Here is a 20,063-nt window from a genome sequence, read left to right on the forward strand (position 1 = left end):
TGGAACCCTCCCTCCCTCCTCTTGCAACCCAACCTCTCCATAATTGTCACCTCCTCCATGAGGCCTTTCCTGAGCAACCCCTTGGGAAAATCCCCAGACACTGAATATTACTTACATTTAACCCTTCCTGCAAAAGTGCATGGCCCAACCAAGAGTGTAGGGGCAGGTGGGGGCACCATGATAGGGTGAGGGTGGGGTGGGTCTGGGAGTGTTTCTAAAGAAAAAGGCCTCAAGGTAAGTGTCATCGGGGAAATGGAATAATGCCACGGAGAGTCACGGTTGGGAGAGTTAGGTAATGCTAAGTTGCCTAACTTAGCACCTGGGAGCACATGGCTGCTGGAGGACAGGAGCAGCGGTTCTGGGCTCAGCCACCTGCCCAGCATTCCCCGGGGGGCAGGACACTTGGGTCCTGAAGGGAGCATTGAGGGTCACCCTCCACGTCTGTCAGAGCCGCTCATGGGTAGTGGGCTCTGGAGATAGCTCTCACCAAAGCTGAATGAGAAAAAGAAGGCGGCCCACCGCCTAATTCAGGTCATGTGTGTAAAAGACATACCAGAAAGCTCGGTGCCCAAGTTGGGCAGAAACACTAAGCCCCATGGGTGGCACCAGGGACCTCTCTGGCTGAGACCCCAGTCCTACATGCCTGGCAGGGAAGGAACATGCAGCCAGAGCTCAGGCCAAGGTGGGGGGTCCCCAGAGGGAGCTGCAGACTGCCCCTGGGTGGAGGCTGGACCCAACCTCATCCTCACCCCACCCTGGTGGTGCCCTCTGGCCAGCCCTTTCTCAAGCATGGGTCCCTGGGCCCCTAGCACTGAGCAGGTCCTTGCCCCACAGACATGCCAGCAGGGGCACTGGTTACCCCCATCCCTGCAGCAACAGGGAGAGCACACCCACTTCACCCGGCAGATCCTGTGGTCTGATATAGGTGACTGCAGTTCCCCTCAGGCTGTTCATTAAGTGGAACCTGCCAGGATGGAGGTTCAGACGAGGGTCATGGCTGGGATCCAATGGCACCACCCCTCACAGGACTCTCCCATCCTTGGTCCAGACCTACCCCTGGAGTGAGCACTGTTGGGGGCCCCTAGAGGACCATCCTGACAGCGGATGGTTCTAGAATCAACGGAGAAGCCAAGAGGTGTGGGGGAGGGGGCCATGATGAGACAGATGGCTGTGACAAGACCACATACCCTTGCAGACGATCACTGAGATGGGAGCTATGTTTTCTGAAAAGGGGCAGGAGTTTGGGGTCATTGGCTCAGGGCCCTACTTGCCCCTCCCCCAAGTCCCATCAACAACCTTCTAGAAAAGTTAGGGGTGCCTGGGTGGCTCAGTCGGTTAAGCATCCAACTTCAGCTCAGGTCATGGTCTCATGGTTTGTGAGTTCAAGTCCCACATGGAGCCCCATGCTGGCAGTGCAGAGCCTGCTTGGGATTCTCTCTCTCCTCTCTCTCTGCCCCTCCCCCACTTCAGGCACTCATGCTGTCTCTTGTGCGCATGCTCTCTCTCAAATAAATTAGGGGGAAAAAAAAAAACTTCTGGAAATTTATTGGGCTTTCTTGTGCTCCAAAGTCCCAGTGCCCTGACAGCCCTCACCTCCAGGTCTGCACCCCCTTTCCCTGCCCCTCCTCTCCTCTTGGTCCAGGGGTACTTACCCCATTGCCCTGGGCCACACATGCCCTGAGCCAGAACTCCCCTCTTTCTGGCAGGCCTGGCTGGCTGCGGGCACCCCTTTCACTCTGCCCGTGTCTCTGTGCCTGTCATGTAGGGGAGCTCAGGTACTATTTGTGGGGTTCGTGGGGGTGGTGTGAGTGCTGGACATAGTCCAACATCGCTGTAACTGTGATGCTAGGGAGCAGGTACGGCACAGGGTCCTCCTTGGAATAGCACTGGCTCACTGTGTAAAGGGGTCCCAGGGAGCCCCCTCCTGTGGGGGCCCAGACAAAGACTCTGCAACTGCCTTGCCTAGCTGCCAGGTTCCAGCTGGCCCACAGACCACGGGGTGGGAGATGCTCCAGGTTTCCACATGTGACCAGATGAGAAGACAAGAGAATGGGGTCCCTGGAGCCCTGGTGGATGGGGCTGGATCCTGGGCACCCAACTGTCCGTGGAGCCCAGAAGTTACCGTCTGGCAGGCCCTGAGCTAAGGAGAGAGGTCCTACAGGAGGCCATGCCCAAGTTGGCTTGCTCTCTGACGTGGTTAAAAGCATGTCAGGCAGGAAGAATTCAGTAGGGCATTTTCACAGCTACCTAACATGGGCATAGCCCCCACCCCTGTACTGGGCTGTAGGGACCCACACCCCTTTACTCTCCAGGTCTGCAGTTCTGGAGGAGGGGCTCAAGTTCCCCTTGACTAGAGAGTTCCAGTAAGAGAAGGAAGGTTACAGCCCTCACTCCTGCATTTTACATGCATCCCCTATTCCAGTCTCCATGCTCAATTTCCATCCGTTTTCTGGATGGAAATTTTCCTTTAAGGATTCATTTCTCCCCAGCATTGAGGGTAGGGTACATGAGCCACGTTTGGCCAAACAGAGCATTGTAGCCCCCTGGGTCAGGGCTGGGCATGGAACCCAAGCTCAGTGCTGACCCTGAGCAGGAGATGAAGGCCTGATCTCAGCATCTGGGCTTCTAGGTCCCACCAGGCCTGATGCTGGATCACAAAATGGCTTAAACCAGTTGATTTGGATCTCTGTCAGTTGTAAACAAGAGTCCTAAACCATCACACCTTATGCCTGCCTCAGGGTTCCCAACAGCAATAACACTCACCTCAATGCAGGCCAGCAACCTGGGGGTCAGCTGTGACCACACCAATGCCCTCAAACCACCCATAGTTCCTGTCAGTTGTGTGTCCCGATAATAACAGTAAAAATATCCACATAGTACTTCTCTTGTGCCAGGAAGCATTCTAAATATTTTATATATATTAACTCACCTGCTCCCTTGAGGTACCTCATGCGATCAGTTCTGGCCAAGGATGTGAGAGAAGAGCCATGTATCATTTACAGGCCGGAGCATTTATTTATTTGCCAATGCCAGAGCTTCTAGAGCTCTCTCCCGGTCATGAAAACCTATAACGTTCAGGTGGTTACCCCTGAAGCCTGGGCAGGAACTACCATGAGCCAAGTTCCCAGAGGACCTTTGATAGATATATAGTTTTGAGAAATATACCTTCATTAAAGCATTAAAATTTGGGGTGATTAAGCCTATCCTATTATCCCATTTTACACCCCAGAGAAATAGGCACAGAAAAGGTTAAGTAACTTGCCCAAAGTCACACAGCTTGTGATGGGGTTTTGGAGTGGTTGGGGTTCAGAGCTGATGGTGCAGAAAGAATTCTTAAAGGCATCTTTGGTGAAAAAAAGGTGATTTTATTAAAGCACAGGGACAGGACCCATGGGCAGAAAGAGCTGGGGTTGTGCAGAGTGACTGGTACTATGGAGTTGGGGGAGGTAAAGTCAAGAGGAAGTTTCTTTTTTTTTTTTAGGCTTATTTTTGAGAGAGAGAGAAAGAGAGAGAACATGAGTGGGGGAGAAGCAGAGAGAGAGGGAGACAGAATCTGAAGCAGGCTCCAGACTCCGAGCTGTCAGCGCAGAGCCCAACGCAGGGCTCAAACTCACAAACCATAAGATCATGACCTGAGCCAAAGTCAGACACTTAACCAACTAACCCACCCAGGTGCCCTAAGAGGAAGTTTCTTAAAGGAATTTCCATATGCTAAAGAAGACTCACAGATTACTGGAGGCCTAGCTATTGACAAGCTAAAGCTGTTTTATCCTCTAGCAAAGCATTATCATTAAGACAGTACAGAGCTCTGGGGCGCTTGGGTGGCTCAGTCGGTTGGGCGGGCATCTGACTTCGGGTCAGGTCATGATCTCACTGTTTGTGAGTTCTCAGTTCGAGCCCCTCGTGGGGCTCTGTGCTGACAGCTCAGAGCCTGGATCCTGCTTCAGATTCTGTGTCTCCCTCTCTCTCTGCCCCTACCCCGCTCAAGCTCTGTCTCTCTCTCTCAAAAATAGACAAACATTAAAAAAAAAAAAAAGACAGTAGGGAGTTCCTAGAGATTAGGCTATTGATAAGATTGCCCTTTTCTTGTAATATTACTAAGATGTTTGTAAATGATGGAGACTATCACTTTAACCATTTGTTTTCTGTCCTTCCCTTTATTCTTCGGCAGCCAGGAGCTCCTGAGGATTATCACACATATTCCACAGGGGCCAGGGCGGGGGGCGGGGGGGTGGCGGGGGTGCTCTAGCTTGTGCTTGACCCCCAGCTTGCCTTATGGTCCCTAATCAAGCTGTGTGTCACACAGTGGTACAGCCAGGATTATGAACCTGGGCAGGCTGTGTCTCTAGTCCGTGCTCTTGACCTCAACGATATATAATTTCCTAAAGGTTGTTCTGACCTATCTACTTCTCTTCATCTCCAACTCCCTGCCCGTCATTCCAGACCATCTCTCCCCCAGATGGTGACGTCTAAGCAGAATGGAAAACTCCTCTACCCTTTGAGGTTCAGTAACTAGGGCCTGTGAATTAAACTGACAAAAAGAAATTTAAAAAAATAATAAACTGACAAGAAACAGATTAGCAAGAAAAAAGATTTTTGTTAGAGTACTAGGCAGTTAGAATTTGGGGGCTTATATACCAATTTAATACGGGAAGCAGAGAGGAGAATGTACTTACAAGGAAAACAAATGACTTTTAGGAAAGATAAATGGGTCCTCAGGAGAACAGATGAGAGGTATTGATGATGGTTTTGAGACAATGGGTTTATCAGGTGATAAAAGCCAATCTCTCCCCGGGTGCTCCCAGGGAGGGGATTTAGGACAATTGAGATATATTAGGAGGCCTTGCTGTTAGGCAGATAAAGGAGTTCAAGGGAAAGCATATTTTCAAATGCTTTCAGCTCAAAATAATTTTCATGCCACAGTGGTGTATTCTGGAGTCCTTCACCTACAACAGCTCCTGGCTCATCTCCCTGCTTTCTTTCTTACTCTCTCCAGTCCTTTCTCTCTGCCTGTGGTAGGTGATCAGTTCAAAATGTAGAGACCTTTGTATATGCTGACCCACCTGGCCATCTTTGCTGAGGCAACTCCTCCTCCTCCCCTGGGTCATACTGCTAACTCCATTTTCCCAGGAAGGCCCACTGTGTTTGGACAAGCTAATTTCCCCTATTGTAAGCTTTCGGAGCCCCATGGACTTTACCTTTCCAGCAGTGGGTGAAGTGGCCAGGGACAGGGCAGGGACCAGGTAGATGTCAACGCACATGTGTCTGTGTTGCTAGTGACTCAAGCATGTCTAGCACATGGTGGGCACTCAGAACATTTGTTACGAATGAATATGGAAATGAGGCATCCAAGGAAAGAAGGGCCAGCTGAGGGGTGAGGTGAGGCTTACGGCAGGACTTCCAAACTCTCCTGTGTGGAGAAACCTTTAGCATCTGGAGAAGGCAAAGGATCTCTTAGAACCATGTTTTGAAATCCTTAAAATAAAGTATGTTGTGATGAGGGACCATAAGGCAAGCTGAGGGCCAAGCACAAGCTAGCACAGCCCAGATGGGACATATGTGATATTCCTCAGGCACTCCTGGCTTCCCAAAAACAAAGGAAAGGACTGAAAACAAATAGTTAAACTGATAAGAGTCTCCATCAGTTTACAAACATCTTAGTAATATCACCAGAAAAGGGCAATCTTATCAATAACCTAATCTCCAGGAACTCCCTACCATCTTAATGTTAATGCTCTGTTAGAGGGAAAAACAGCCTGAGTTTGATAATTACTAGGCCTCCAGTAATCTATAAATCCTCTTTAGCATATGAAAATCACTTTAAGAAATTGCCTCTTGACTTTACCTCCCCCAACTCCACAGTATATAAGCAGTCACTCTCCACAACCCCAGTGCAGCTCTTCCTGCCCACAGGTCCTGTCCCTGTGCCTTAATAAAATCACTTTTTTGTACCAGAGCCCTCTTCAAGAATTCTTTCTTGATCATCAGCTCTGAACCCCACTATTACCCCAAAGCCCTATCATACTGCATTGCAAAAGGAGTACTAATATTGAAATATAAATACCAAAATATAAAAACACAAATTGGTGGGGCGCTTTGCTGGCTCAGTCCATAGAGCATGCAACTCTTGAGCTCAGGGTCCTGAGTTCAAGTCCCATGTTGGGCACGGAACCTACTTTAAATACACACACACACACACACACACACACACACACACACACACAAATTTATGATACAGAAACACCTGTGTTTTGTTTTGTTTTGTTTTTTAAGTAAGCTCTATGCCCAGTGTGGGGCTTGAACTCAGGACCCTGAGCTCAAGAGTCACATGCTCTATGGACTGAGCCAGGCACCCCACCTGTGATTTTTTATTAACTCATTAAAGTATAAGATACAGAGGCAGGATTAATAAATACCAGAAACACCAAGTAGTGGTGTGTGACCACTATTTGGAAGTGTCTGCAATGCCTGTAATATGAAAATCCCTGTGATTTCTGTGTGACGGTCACAAGTACTGCTAATCCTGCTGACTCTGCATCCTCCATTCATAATTGAAGGAAATGCCAAGTTTCAGTTACAGATTAGTGAATATAAAGATGGATTTTTTTTTCCCTTTCTCATCTTAACTCTTAGACCTCCCCAAATCTGGGAGCCTGGACCACAGGTTAAGAAACCCAGTAAAGGAGGCGCCTGGGTGGCTCAGTCGGTTAAGGATCTGACTTTGGCTGGGGTCGTGGTCTCATGGCTCATTTTGTGAGGTCAAGCACCACATCAGCACGGAGCCCGCTTGGGATCCTCTGTCTCCCTCTCTCTCTCTCTCTCTCTCTGCCCCTCCCCAGCTCATTCGTGGTGTCTCTCTCTCTCTCTCTCTCTCTCTCAAAAATATAAACATTAAAAGAAAAAGAAGCAGCAGCAGCCGGTAAAGAAGGAAGGACCAGCCACTTCCAAGGGCTGTCCCAGAAAATCTCCAGGAAGGCAAAGTGGGCTGAGGGCATTTTCACTCTGTAGGAAGCAAGAACAAAGGAAGAAGGGCCCACAGCCTGGGGTCTGGGGAGAAAGCAGGACTTTTCTGTGCCCATCTGGCTCCATCCTCCCTTCTGGGTGGAGATCAGTTACTGTCCCCAGGCACAGGGGCTGAACCCTTGGGTGAGGGGATGCTGCTCCCTAGCCCTGGAGGTGTCTAGAGAGAGTCTGGCTGCAGGCGATCCCTGAAGCACTAATCACTGCAAGGGCACAGAGAGCAGTGGACAACCCAGGGGAGTCCAGCAACTGCTGCCCCTGTTTCAAAGGACAAAGTTGGGAGTGCAGAAGCCACAGTGGGGGGCAGGCTAAAGTCCTCCCAGAGCTGGGACAGCAGGATCAGGCCCCTCTCCCCAACAACAGTGGGCAGAATGAATGAACAAATGAATGCAGGGACTAATGAATTATGGAACAGTAGACCGGGGCGCCTGGGTGGCTCAGTCCGTTAAGCGTTGGACTTTGGCTCAGATCACAATCTCACGGTTTGTGAGTTTGAGCCCAGCGTTGGGCTCTCTGCTGACAACACAGAGCCTGCTTTGGACCCTCGGTCTCCCTCTCTGACCCTCCCCTGCTGGTTCATTCTCTCTCTCTCTCTAAACAAAAAAACATATATATATATATATATATATATATATATATATGTATATATATATATATATATATATGAACAGTGGGCCTTCCCTCACTGTGATGTCACTTCTGCAGGCCCCCGTTTATGTTGCCCCCTTAGGTTTCTGCTCTCTTTCCCTGAGCACCCCACACCCAGCCTTCCTTTGGGATGTCCTTTCTCTCCCTCAATGTAAATCCTAGCAGGACATTCGGGTGTGGTGGTGGGTGTGTGTCCCTGAGTGAGGGTGTGGCCCAGAGGATCCCCACCCTCACCCCCCCCCCCGCCCCTGCCCCCCGGGATTCTGATGGAGGCACAGAAAGGCAGCTTGGCTGGGGGGTCTGGAAAGCCTGCCCTCAGTTTCCACAGCCTGGACTCCTATGGCTGCCCAACCCAGCCATCTGTTTGGGTGTGGTCCCTGCAGCCTATACCCCATAGCCCCCCCTCCCACTCCAGACCTCACACTTCCCAAAGTCAATCACCACCCTTCTCGACCATGGTGGCCCTAGGTAATCCTGTTTCTGACAGAGTCCCTGCAATTCCCAGGATCCTGCCCCCATCCCAGGGCCTCCCTAATTCCTGTTCCTCCTCCCCAAAGCCGGAGTGTGGGTGGAAGGGGACTCAGATGAGCTTCCCAAACTTTAGTCACGGATGAGCCCTCTCCTTAATTTTTACTGGTTTAAGAATTTTCCTTAAATCAACTCCTTTTAAACCTAAAGACACATTTAAGGGTGCCTGGGTAGCTTAGTCGGCTAAACATGGGGCTTCAGCTCAGGTCATGATCTCATGGTTTGTGGTTTCAAGCCCTGCGATAGACTCTGTGCTGACGGCTCAGAGCCTGGAGCCTGCTTCAAATTCTGTGTCTCCCTCTCTCTCTCTCTCTGTCCCTTCCCCTCCCCCTGCTTATGCTCTGTCTCTCTCTCTGTCTCAAAAATAAACATTAAAAAAAAAAAGAAAACTAAAGACACATTTAGAACAAGGTAAAACCCTTTGTATCACCGTCCAAATGAAAAACCATTATTCCCTGCCACAAACAGAAGATGCCACAGGAACACAAAACCAGACCATTTCCTCCAGAAGATTCCAACAAGGCCTGGTGTCAGTTCATAAAGTTCATTACAAGCAGAGAGAGTAGTACCAACCTGTCAGCGTTGGAATCAGGCCCCAGGATGAAGTCCCACCTCAGCTACTGGCCCTGCCTCACCTGCTCCTGGCATAAATACCTCTACAGAGGCTAATGCCCAGACCCTACAATGCTCTCAGGAGCACGTCCTGCCCCAGGTGTGGACCTGGGCTGGAAGAGAAAGAGAAATCCCCAGTGACTTCCAGTCTGAAACCTGTCCCCTGCCAAAGCCTCTCCCATGGGGCGGGGCTCGCAGGCAATGCTGGAAACCAGGATTCTTAGGAATTGGACAAGGGTGCTCCCCAGATGTCTGCCCTGAACCTCAGTTGGACAAATCCCTTTATTGTTTGTACCCTCGCTGGTTTCACGGAGGGTGGGGAGGGGGTAGGAGGGAGGGGCGGGGCAAAGAATTCAGGTGTAAGCGCTGGACCATTAGGGGCCTCGGACAGCATTCCCCTACTGTTCCACCTGCCTCCCGCCCACCTGGGAAGCCAGGCCCGCTCTGGACTGGTCACTGTGCCCAACACCCAAGTTACAGTGGCTCTTCCGCTCTTGAAAAACGCCCATTGTGCACACTCTGCGGAGCAGGAACGCCTCTCTGGCCCCCAGCACGCCTTTATCCGGCTGACTACAGAAAGGTCCTGGAAGGCGAAGCGCCCGTGGGCGTCGGTGCAGGCAGCGGCCACTCAGGCCAGTCTCCCACCTCGAGGCAACACCAGCTCCAGCCGCATCTTTCCCCCTCCCACCGCTTAGACCTGGGGGTGGGGCCTGAGGGTCTCCCGAATAAATGGGAGCGGGGGTCGGATCTGAGGTGGGGAGGGTTCATAATGCAGAGATTACGAAGCAGGGGTCCGGGGCCCCCGGCGCGCCTCCACCACCGCCGCCCACCCGCACTGGCGAAGGCCCCAGCCTCGACGTACCCGTGGCGGCCCGAGGCCTGGGACGCGTAAGCCCACGCGGGGGCCACTGTCTCGAGCCGCGCGGGCGGGATCCCGGGCGCTAATACCCCACCCCGCCCCCTCGTGGTGCTGGTGGCGGCAGCGGGTGATGCGGCCCCTTTAAATCCGGGCCGCCCCGCCCTGCGCTGCCGACTCCGCGGCGGCCCCGGATCCAGGCCGGGCCGCGGCTCTCGCCGCCCAGCCTAGCCTAGTCCAGCCCGGCCCGGCCCAGCTGCCCAGCCGAAGCCGCCCGCGCCGCCAGCCCCGCGCCCCGGAGAAGCCGTCAGCGCGGCGCCCGGCCGGGTCCCCAGCGCCGCCCGCCCGCATCCCCGCCCGGCCCCGGGCCCCCAGCCCCTCCCCGCCCCGGGGCCGGGGCCCCCGCCGCCTCCCGGCCCCCGCGCCCCGGCCCCGGTTCCCCGGGCCATGCGGCCTCGGCCCCGCCGGCGCCCGCCGCGCACCCGAGGAGATGAGGCTCCGCAATGGCACCTTCCTGACGCTGCTGCTCTTCTGCCTGTGCGCCTTCCTCTCGCTCTCCTGGTACGCGGCGCTCAGCGGCCAGAAAGGTGAGCCCCCTCCCCCGCCGGGCCCCGCGCCGCGTCCCACACCTGGGCTCACCTGGGTGCTGGCTGCCGGAGCAGGGTCCGGCCAGTGGCCGCGGGAGGCGGCCGGAAGCCGACGCAGGCGCCCCTTCCCCGCCCGGGCGGCGCGGGAGGACGCCCCTCCCATCCTCGCCCCCACTTGTTTGCTGCCGGAATAGCGAAATTCTCCTCCGGCCTGGGCTGGGCCGCCGGGCCGAGAGGTCAGCGGATGCGCGGTGCGGCGCCCAGGACCCCAGACCGCTCTCCGGGAGTACAGTTACGCCGCTGCTAGGGCTGGTCGCTCCCACGGGCGAGCCGGGGACCTTGGAGTTTCTAGAGAGGGACAGGAACACAAGGTCAAGCGATGGCTGTGGCCGGGTGGTCCCCAAGGTACCCCCTCCAGGCACCTGGGCGGGAGCAGGTACGGTGTTCCTGAGACAGGTGTAAGGGGGCAGCCAGAAATGCAGGCGGCACCCTCCACCCCACACCACCTCTCCACCCCATCCCACTGTGGGGACTGCTCCCTGGGTCCTCCACAGCCCTTCTCCATGACATCTGGCCCCAGGATTCTTCTGCAGGAACCTGGGTGCTGGGGAAGCCTTCCTGTGGCTGTCTAGCCCGTGGACAGCCTCATGAGTAGCCAGCCCAGCCCCGGTTACCTGTGAACTTATTTTGTGTGGTCTCATCCAACTTCCACCCCCCACCTGAAGTTTGGGCAGGCTGGCCAATCTATCACTGTGGCCCTCTGAGCTAGGTCAGCACACCTGGGGATGGGGGTAGGGACAGGCCACAGTATTGGCTGGAGTTGCTTGGTGTTGGCTGAGTTGGCTGGGGCTGAGTGGGGCCTTGGTGAAGGGCTGAGGAGGCCCTCACAGGCCTTGTCCACTGGGCCTGCAGCATGGGAGCCTCCGGGAAAAGCTGCTTCCTTCCTGCCTCCTGGCCTTCCTGCGGGAGGTCTAAGCAGGATCAGGCTGAGGCCAGCTGACCCTCTGCCACCTTCTTACCTCCCGCTTCCCTATTCCTCAACCCTGTGCTAAATGAAACTGGAGGAGGAGGACTGAGGGAGTATCTGGAACCTTCCTGACCCTCCAAGTCACAACGGCCCCCACCTGTCTCCTGCCTGACCAGCCCAGTCTACTGCAATCTGCCAGCCTGTTTGGGTTTGAGGGCTTAGGGCTCCAGAGGCTCTGAAGGGAGATCCTTAGGGCTTGGCACAGATCAGGCATGGCTAGGGCAGAGTTCTCTGTAGGTAGGTGTGTCACCAGGGGGATGGCATTTTGGACCTTTGGAAGAGTAGCCACATAAGCAGACTGGCATGGAGGCCAGGGTGGGGCCATATCTAATGTGCTGGGGCACATCTGTCTGGTCGTGGGTGGGTTGATGAGACAGGGTGCCAGGTCCTATCCTCAGCCAGGCTGCAGTTCCTGTGTGCCTCTTGCAACAGCCACATGCCCTCAGCTTGGTGTCAGGAGCTCCAGGGCAAGGCCCCCAACTCAACCTATTCTCTGGGAGCCTAGCTGGCGATGAATCTCCAGAGACAGAAGAGTGAGGGGAGATACCAGTGTTTCCATCTAGGCCCACCCTCTCTGAGAGGGGTATCCGGGAGGCTGGCAACCAAGCAAAAGAAGTGCTGGGCTCAGTTGCAGGAGTGCTCTTAGAAGCCCAAAAGCCTGTGAGGTAGGGCAAGGTGTGTGACCTGGGATTTCCTGTCAAGAGCTATCACTGTTTTAAGGGGCCCAGTGGAGCAAGCCAGGGCTTTGGAAGCGTCAAGAAAAGCCTGGATCCGGGCTCTTATGCAAACCCTTCTCATTCTTACTTGTAGACAACTGTGTTAAGCCTGTGCGTGGGGGAGCCAGACCAAGCCAGTCTGAGGCCAGACTTGACCCCAGCTTCCAGTTTGCAGTGAGTGAGGGGTTTAGGATAGGGCTGGCACAGGTACCAGTACATACGGGAAAGGCAGAGAAACCCGGATGGGGAAGAAAGGTGGGCTGGAAGCCAGAGAAAGGAGGCAGCAGGAGCTTCCTGGAAGCTCAGGGCCAAGTGCCAGGAAGGACACCTAGGTCTTGGCAAGCTGGACCCTGGATACAGGTTTAGGGCCCACTGTCCTATCCAGCCTTGACCAGATTTGTGCCATGGCTCCACTAGCACTCAAATTGCAGCCCTCAGCCAAGCCCATCACCAGGGAGAACAGCAGACCCTGCGGGGCCCATCCTGTACCCTCCCTAGCATTCCAGCCACCTCAACCTCAACAACCACAGACACCCTCCTTGACCTCCTGGGAGGGGTGGGTGCAAGGCCTGGAGAGGAGAGGAACATCTGCCCCCACCTGCAGGTTCACAGCAGACCTTCCCTGGGCCTGCCACCTGCCTGTGCCCCTCTGTGCTTGTTTCCCCTTCCCTAAGTACTTGGCAAGGGTCTGTGCCCAGCTTGGCTCTTCAATCTGTTTTTTCAATCAAGAGGGAAGAGGGTGGGGGGAGACTGTGGTCTCCAAGGTCACGTGTCCTGATTACTCCACCTTCAGGTGGGGGGAGGGGTGGGAAAGGCGCCACTAGGGCAGCCACAGCTGCAGTTCTTCCCTATGGCCAGCTGCGCCAGGGACCAGGCCCTCCACCCCTCCTCCGTGGGCCAGGAAGGTGTGGAGGGAAGGAGAAGCCAAAGTGCCCTCAGCCTTAGCTCCCAGGAACTTCTATCCCACCCCTCAGGGGCGAGGGGCTCCCCAGGCCTTTGCCCCTCCCATCACTGGAGCTGCCCGCCCCCCACACCCATTCAACACTTCAATCCAGCCACCTAGCCCAAAAAGGTTGCAGGGGGGTGGGGAGGGGTTGCTAGGATGGTCTGGCAGAGCCCTGGCACGTCCAGCTCAGCCTATGGGGAGGTAGGCACCCAGCTTGAGTCTGGCTTTGATGGGCAAGGACAGAATTGCCCCAGAGCCAGGGAAGTCAAGGACAGTGGTCAGTCTGGGGACCTTGCAGGCAGGACAGGAACAGGGGCAGGCTGCTGAGGGACAGGGCCTGCGGTGTTGAGGGAAATGACAAAGGGTTGGTGTGGGCAGGAGCCAGGGCCTGTCACCTGCTGGTAAGCAGAGGAAGCTCAGGACCTGGGTGGAGGGAGGCCCCTAGGAAGGGAGGCCATGGTGGGGAGCAGGCTGGGCCCAGTCCTCGGTGGCCAGGGGACTCAGGTGGCCACTGCTGCCCACCTGGCTTGTCTGCCTCTGCCAGGTTAAGGTTGAACTGAGCTCAGCCTACGGAACAGAGAAGGCCTGGGAGGAACAGCAGTCAGAGAGGAGTGAGGCCTCCACCCTCCCCACATGTCACAGAGCAGGCAGCTCCAGAACTCCCTCCTGGGGGCCTTGGCACTTCCAGTCCCCCTTTCCTGTCCTGTGGAGCATCTGCCCCAGAGGAGGACACTCCTGGTGCCTGGTGCCACCCAACCCTAGGCTGGCTGGGTGGGTGTTTGTTGGGGGTGGCTGGCTCCCGTTCAAGGGGTCAGGTTTCCAGGGTAACCAGGCCACTGAACCCAGCGCAGAGCCTCACAGATCTTGTAACCTGACTCCCCTCCCTCCCCCTCCAGGGATGTCCCTGTGGGACGAGCTGATGAGTGCAGAGTGCCTTAGGGAGGGTCTGTTTGGCTCAAACCCCCACCCCACCCCCACAGCTTCCTCTTCCCCTAGGATTTACCACTTAGACCTCTGCCCTGTGCAGTTTAAGGGGGTGTGTCCTGAGATGACAGAACTTTGCCTTGGTCCTGACCTTTGGTGCCCATAGCTGGGTTGGGGTGGCAACACCATCCCAGGGCATTCGGGGGCTATGACCCCACCAGGGATCAAGGAACAGAAGAGCTGCCTAGGGATGGGAAGGGAGTTCTGGAAGGCTTCCTGGACTTGAAAACTGAACTTTGAAACTAGGCCTTGAAGGTTACATGGGTTTTCATTTGGCCCAGAAGAGAAGAGGGGATCTCAGGCAGAAGAGATGGCACAAGCAAAGGCACAGACACGAGACAAGGAAAAGGAGTTGTATGTGGTGGCAACTAAAGAGGGCAAACCCAAGATTAGAAAAGACATTGTGTGCACAGCCCTGCGGGACCTGGCTGCACCAGCCACAGGCAGGGATGTCTCATCCTTGCTCACTGGTCCCTGCCAAACCAGGGGAGCTAGGTACTTGGCACCCTGCAGAGCCCTTTCCACTGTCAGGAAGCCCCACCTCTGTGCTGCTTCGGGATGGCATGTAGACCCTTGGAGGTGGCACATGTCCAGTACAGGTCTCCAGATAAGTGGGTCTCTGGGCATCCAGAGCTTGTTCCCTCTCTCCTGCTAACTCACTGAGTGACCCGGGACTAGTTCCTCAATTTCATTTGCTCCTCTGAGCAATGGAGACCGTGACTGCAGCAGCTACCTCTTGGGGCTGGAGTGAGACAGAGAATCCAGAGTTGGTGCTTAGTGCAGAATGGGTCCTGGGGCCCATCAGGAGGATAGAATGAGAGTCTGGAGAGGGCTATCCCCAGAGGGCCTTGGGGCAGCCTATGGTCTGCTCTGTGAACACAGGTGGGGAGCAGAGGAGAGAGGCTGAGAGGAGGGAGAGGGAAAGGACAGAGAGCTGGGTCCTTGTGCCATGGATGGGATGTTGGGCATCCCATCTCCTGGAAGAAGCAGATGCTGCAAGAAGAAGTGAGAAGGGGCTTTGGGAGCCACTAGGTGAGGATTCAGTGTATTGGCCGACCTGGAAGTGATCCTGCAGCCTTTCCTCAGATGTTTCCTCAAAGGTGAAGACAAAAGGGTAGGGGGAGCGTAATGAAGAAGACCAATCCTTCCAGTGAAGACTTTGCTCCCCACGGTGTGAGTGTCATTGTGATTTGAGTGACCCTAATGTACATGCCTCCTCCCCTCCATCCCCGGACCTGGCATGTGGCAGGCACAAGAACAGATGTAGATGGGCTATCGCACAGATGGGCACAAAAATGTGCGTACTGGCTCACTCGAGGGGCAGTAGGTCAGTGCTTGGCTGCCCCCTGGTGACAGCGTGCGAACTACCCACAGGGGATGTGGTGGACGTGTACCAGCGGGAGTTCCTGGCGCTGCGTGACCGGCTGCACGCGGCTGAGCAGGAGAGCCTCAAGCGCTCTAAGGAGCTCAACCTGGTGCTGGACGAGATCAAGAGGGCTGTGTCGGAGAGGCAGGCGCTGCGAGAGGGGGAGGGCAATCGCACCTGGGGCCGCCTGACTGGTGAGCGCTGGAGCCACACGAGGCAGGGGAGGCGGGGCTAATCGCAGGCCGCTTGGTCTGAGCCGTCCCTTACCGACCCACCCAGAGGATCCACGACTGAAGCCGTGGAACGTCTCGCACAAGCACGTGCTGCACCTGCCCACCGTCTTCCATCACCTGCCGCACCTGCTGGCCAAGGAAAGCAGCCTGCAACCTGCCGTGCGCGTGGGCCAGGGCCGTACTGGAGGTAGGGGCGGGTCCCGAGAGGGGCCAGAGGCGGGGATGGGAGAGGGCGGTCCCGGCATCCAGCCAGTATGTAATCTCCGCGCCCCTGCAGTGTCGGTAGTGATGGGCATCCCCAGCGTGCGGCGGGAGGTGCACTCGTACCTGACAGACACGCTGCACTCGCTCATCTCGGAGCTGAGCCCGCAGGAGAAGGAGGACTCGGTCATCGTGGTGCTGATCGCCGAGGCGAGTGGGCTGGGATACGGGGTGGGGGTGGGGGCATTCAGAGAACACACGGCACAAAACAAGAAGGAGAAATAAAACAGCAACATTCCGGAGGAAAAAACTTACCAGAAGTTCAACTGTCAGATTCATTCACAAATTTGTGAAGGGAAAAAAAGAAGTTTTAGCGCCGCCTCGTGGAGATGCCAGTTACCTAGGCTGCCCCACCCCTGAGGCCCCAGGTACAGCTTTTTGTGAGGCACTATGGTCCCCAGGCCCAGACTTATTCGGCCCTCAGGATGGGGGGCTCACTTCTGTGCATGGGGTCATCTGAAGCCTGCACGCTTCTGACCCCAAGCCATTTGGGGCCAGGCTGAAGCCAGGCTTAGGGAGGGCTCTTGGTCTCCCCACAGACTGACCCACAGTACACCTCGGTGGTGACAGAGAACATCAAAGCCTTGTGAGTACTGGCAGTCCAATAAAGCTGGTGCGGGGAGGGCTTTGCAGGGTGCTGGGCAGGCAAGTGCCTGCTTCTCATTTTAGCTGAAAGAGGGTGGGTACAGAGAGGTGGCCTAGCCCCTCTGGAGCCTGACTGCCTCTAGGATGGGTGTGGTGTTGGGCAGTGTCTGCTTGGTGGGCCTTAATAAAGGGACAGGGTCTGGCTAGCTCGGCTCTGCCCTAACTCTGGTGCCTGGATGCTGCACACCCACCCGCCTTTCCTTTCCCCCAGGTTTCCCACGGAGATCCATTCTGGGCTCCTGGAGGTCATCTCCCCTTCCCCCCACTTCTACCCTGACTTCTCCCGCCTCCGAGAGTCCTTTGGGGACCCCAAGGAGAGAGTCAGGTACTAGCATTCCCCTCTCTCCCGGGCCCCAGCCACCCACCCACCTGTGCTGAGAACCCAGTCTGTTGATGCCAGTCACCCAGGCACTTCCTTGCAGTGCCTCCATTTATCCATTGGAGGCCCCCTACATGGGGTTGGGATGGGGGGTCCAACCCACCCAGTGGCCTCTGTGGTAACTACACTGGAGGTGGAGGGGTCTGAGCTCCCGAAGCCCCTACCCCACAGGTGGAGGACCAAACAGAACCTCGATTACTGCTTCCTCATGATGTATGCGCAGTCCAAAGGCATCTACTACGTGCAGGTCAGCACTGAGACCCTGCTCTGCAACCCCCTCCCCACCAGCCCTGGACCCTGGCTGGGCCCAGGTGGTGAGCCCCACCATGCCCCATGCCCATCCTGAGTCTGGATCCTCCTTCTGCCCACCACTGTGCAGCTGGAGGATGACATTGTCGCCAAGCCAAACTACCTGAGCACCATGAAGAACTTCGCCCTGCAACAGCCTTCTGAGGACTGGATGATCCTGGAGTTCTCCCAGCTGGGCTTCATTGGTGTGCCCCCCCTGCCCGACCCCATTCCATTGACCCCACCAGGGCCCCTCAGTCCAGCCTACCTCTGCCTCCTATGGCCCTGGTACCACACAGGGTCATGCTTGTGAGCTTTGCCAGGAGTGTTTGTTTTCACCCTCCCTGTGCCTCCACATGTCGGGGCTCACTACCCCTGGCTGCCCCCTTGTGCTCACACCTGCCTGCAGCTGGCCATAGAGCTTGCTGTGGGAACCTCCTTGGTGACCCTTCCCCCCATCCCACCCCCCCCCCACACAGGGATTAAGAGGAAGTAGGGCAGGACAGAGCTGCCCACCCAGCACGCTTTTCCACCCCCAGGGAAGATGTTCAAGTCGCTGGACTTGAGCCTGATTGTGGAGTTCATCCTCATGTTCTACCGGGACAAGCCCATTGACTGGCTCCTGGATCACATCTTGTGGGTGAAGGTCTGCAACCCCGAGAAGGATGCGGTGAGCGGGGGCTGCACAGAGGTGGGGGGGGGCGGTGGGGTACATGGCTTCCAGCATGGAATATGTCCGTGTCCACGTGCCACCTGACACGGGGAGACAGCAGAGCCAAGCTGAGCCCTAGGCGTCCCCCTCCCCCTGCAGAAGCACTGTGACCGGCAGAAGGCCAACCTTCGGATCCGCTTCAAGCCATCCCTCTTCCAGCATGTAGGCACTCACTCCTCACTGGCGGGCAAGATCCAGAAACTGAAGGTGGGCGGTGCTACACGGGACTGGCCGGGTACAGGCAGAGCCCAGGCCCAGGTGGGACAAGCGGGAGGCAGGGCAAGATCAAGGCCCTCCCTAGCACCACTGTCCCTCCTTGGTGTCAGGACAAGGACTTTGGGAAGCAGGCGCTGAGGAAGGAGCATGTGAACCCACCGGCCGAGGTGAGCACAAGCCTCAAGACATACCAGCACTTCACCCTGGAGAAGGCCTACCTGCGCGAGGATTTCTTCTGGGCCTTCACACCTGCTGCAGGGGACTTCATCCGCTTCCGCTTCTTCCAGCCGCTGCGTCTTGAGCGGTCAGTACCAGTGCCCCTTGTTCTGCCTTAGGGGAGTGGCAGGGTAGCCACCAGGGTACAGGCCTCACTACAAATTTCTGGGCCTGCACATGCCCCTCTGTGAGCACCCCCAGCAAATCACTTAACCTCACCATGCCTCAGTTTCCATATCTGAAAAGTGGGGTTCATAGTGGCAGCTACTTGAAGTCAGGCAGTGCCCACAGGAGTTCTGTGACACTGGCCCATCACCATCATTGCCCTGCACAGCCCAGTGGCTGCCCCAGGTGGTACCCAGACTCCTTCAGACACCAGGGCCCACCCACTACACTCCTGGCCCAGGCGTGGCCTTTGGTCTGCTAGACAGTGTGCCAGTGCAGCACCCCGCCCCTGCAGCAGCTCACAGGCCTGTCTGGCTGCAGGTTCTTCTTCCGCAGCGGGAACATTGAGCACCCAGAGGACAAGCTCTTCAACACATCCGTGGAGGTGCTGCCATTTGATGTGAGTGTGATGGGGTGTGGATATACACTGACGCCTGCCCCTCCCACAGCCACTGGCTTCAGCCCCTTTCTTTTGCTCCCAGAACCCCCAGTCAGACAAGGAGGCCCTTCAGGAGGGCCGCTCAGCCACTCTGAGGTACCCTCGGAGCCCTGATGGCTACCTCCAGATAGGTGAGTGGAGGGGGGCAGGTGGAGGTGGGGGGAGTAGGCTAAGTTGGGGTCTGGAGGCAATCTCTCAGCGCTGCCCTCCCTCAGGCTCCTTCTACAAGGGTGTGGCAGAAGGTGAGGTGGACCCAGCCTTTGGCCCCCTGGAAGCACTGCGCCTCTCCATCCAGACAGACTCTCCAGTGTGGGTCATTCTGAGCGAGGTAAGCTAGACGGCACAGGACAGGGAGCTGGTCAAAGTAGCTAGACCAGGGCTGAACTCTGAGGCCCCAGCTGACCCCAAACCCCGTTCTTCTAGATCTTCCTGAAAAAGGCCGACTAAGCGGAGGGCTTCTGAGGGTGCACTTTGGCTGGCCATGAAGCCCATGAGACCTGGGAGACCTGGGATGTTGTGGCTACTGCCCCTGGAGGGCGAGGGGTCGCGCCCCAAGCCTGAGGGGTTCTGCCCAGCGCTCCTCGCTCTGCAAGCCTGGGATCCCCAGGCCTGGGATCGCCGCTGGCCCGGAGGCCCCAGGAGCTGGTGCTGCCCCAGCCCGCCCGGCCGCGGGAGGAGGCAGGCGGCCCCCACACTGTGCCTGAGGCCGGCCTGTGCCGCCCGCCCGGAACCGTTCGCACCCCGGCCGGCTTGAGCCAGGCCGTTTTAGAAGAGCTTTTTCCTGGGCGCCCGCTGTCTCCGGCGCGAACACTGGAATGCATATACTACTTTATGTGCTGTGTTTTTTATTCTTGGATACATTTGATTTTTTCACGTAAGTCCACATATACTTCTATAAGAGCGTGACTTGTAATAAAGGGTTAATGAAGCGCGAGCCTCCCATGTGAGTGTTCCAAGCTCCCGCTGGTGGTGGGAGGCCAGGTGCCTGGCAATGCCACCCCTGCCCGCTGCCACCTCAGCCCTCCGTGCAGCTCTCAACCGCATTTCCTAGAGGGCCGCGGCCGCAGGGTCGGTAACTCCTGGGTGGAGGCGGCGCGGAATCCCGGGCCTGGCGACCCAAACCGCCTCTGCTTCCTGAGGACCATCTTCCCCCCCCCCCCCCGCCAAAGGCGCCCCCTAGCTTCCATCATCCGTCCCAACTGCCTGCTCCAGAGGCGGC

The 20,063-nt window shown here is 56.4% G+C and overlaps 2 protein-coding genes across 4 annotated transcripts in view; one reads left to right on the top strand and one right to left on the bottom strand.

Moving 5' to 3' along the window:
- SQSTM1 (sequestosome 1) overlaps positions 1-10,422 on the bottom strand; it is a 25,314-nt gene extending 14,892 nt beyond the window's left edge. Inside the window, exon 1 of the mRNA XM_045484678.1 lies at positions 10,304-10,422. The gene's annotated coding sequence lies outside the window, so the exon portion shown is untranslated. The remainder of the gene's footprint in view (positions 1-10,303) is intronic.
- On the top strand, positions 9,842-19,773 carry MGAT4B (alpha-1,3-mannosyl-glycoprotein 4-beta-N-acetylglucosaminyltransferase B). 3 transcript variants are annotated; one of them, XM_045484640.1, is made up of 15 exons: positions 9,842-10,251; positions 15,299-15,484; positions 15,570-15,710; positions 15,801-15,934; positions 16,324-16,370; positions 16,641-16,754; positions 16,980-17,055; positions 17,188-17,302; positions 17,636-17,766; positions 17,908-18,015; positions 18,135-18,328; positions 18,727-18,805; positions 18,888-18,975; positions 19,060-19,172; positions 19,268-19,773. In XM_045484640.1, the coding sequence occupies exons 1-15, from the start codon at positions 10,155-10,157 to the stop codon at positions 19,289-19,291; spliced, it is 1,647 nt and encodes a 548-aa protein (XP_045340596.1). In that variant the 5' UTR covers positions 9,842-10,154; the 3' UTR covers positions 19,292-19,773. The 3 variants fall into 3 exon arrangements, with proteins under 3 accessions (XP_045340596.1, XP_045340606.1, XP_045340615.1); XM_045484650.1 differs by having other exon boundaries at positions 10,024-10,251; positions 17,908-17,970; XM_045484659.1 differs by lacking the exon at positions 16,641-16,754 and having other exon boundaries at positions 10,024-10,251.
- The last annotated feature ends 290 nt before the right edge of the window (positions 19,774-20,063 follow it).

Source organism: Leopardus geoffroyi, chromosome A1 (assembly GCF_018350155.1).
Source record: "Leopardus geoffroyi isolate Oge1 chromosome A1, O.geoffroyi_Oge1_pat1.0, whole genome shotgun sequence".
Classification (NCBI taxonomy): domain Eukaryota; kingdom Metazoa; phylum Chordata; class Mammalia; order Carnivora; family Felidae; genus Leopardus; species Leopardus geoffroyi.

What these genes read in the sequence shown, in the direction of transcription:
- MGAT4B (XM_045484640.1), top strand. Translation starts at nt 10,155, where the DNA reads ATGAGGCTCCGCAATGGCACCTTCCTGACGCTGCTGCTCTTCTGCCTG. An exon ending in ACAGAGAACATCAAAGCCTT is followed by an intron (nt 16,371 to 16,640) that starts GTGAGTACTGGC and finishes CCTTTCCCCCAG; the next exon opens with GTTTCCCACGGAGATCCATT. An exon ending in TGGAGGTGCTGCCATTTGAT is followed by an intron (nt 18,806 to 18,887) that starts GTGAGTGTGATG and finishes TTTTGCTCCCAG; the next exon opens with AACCCCCAGTCAGACAAGGA.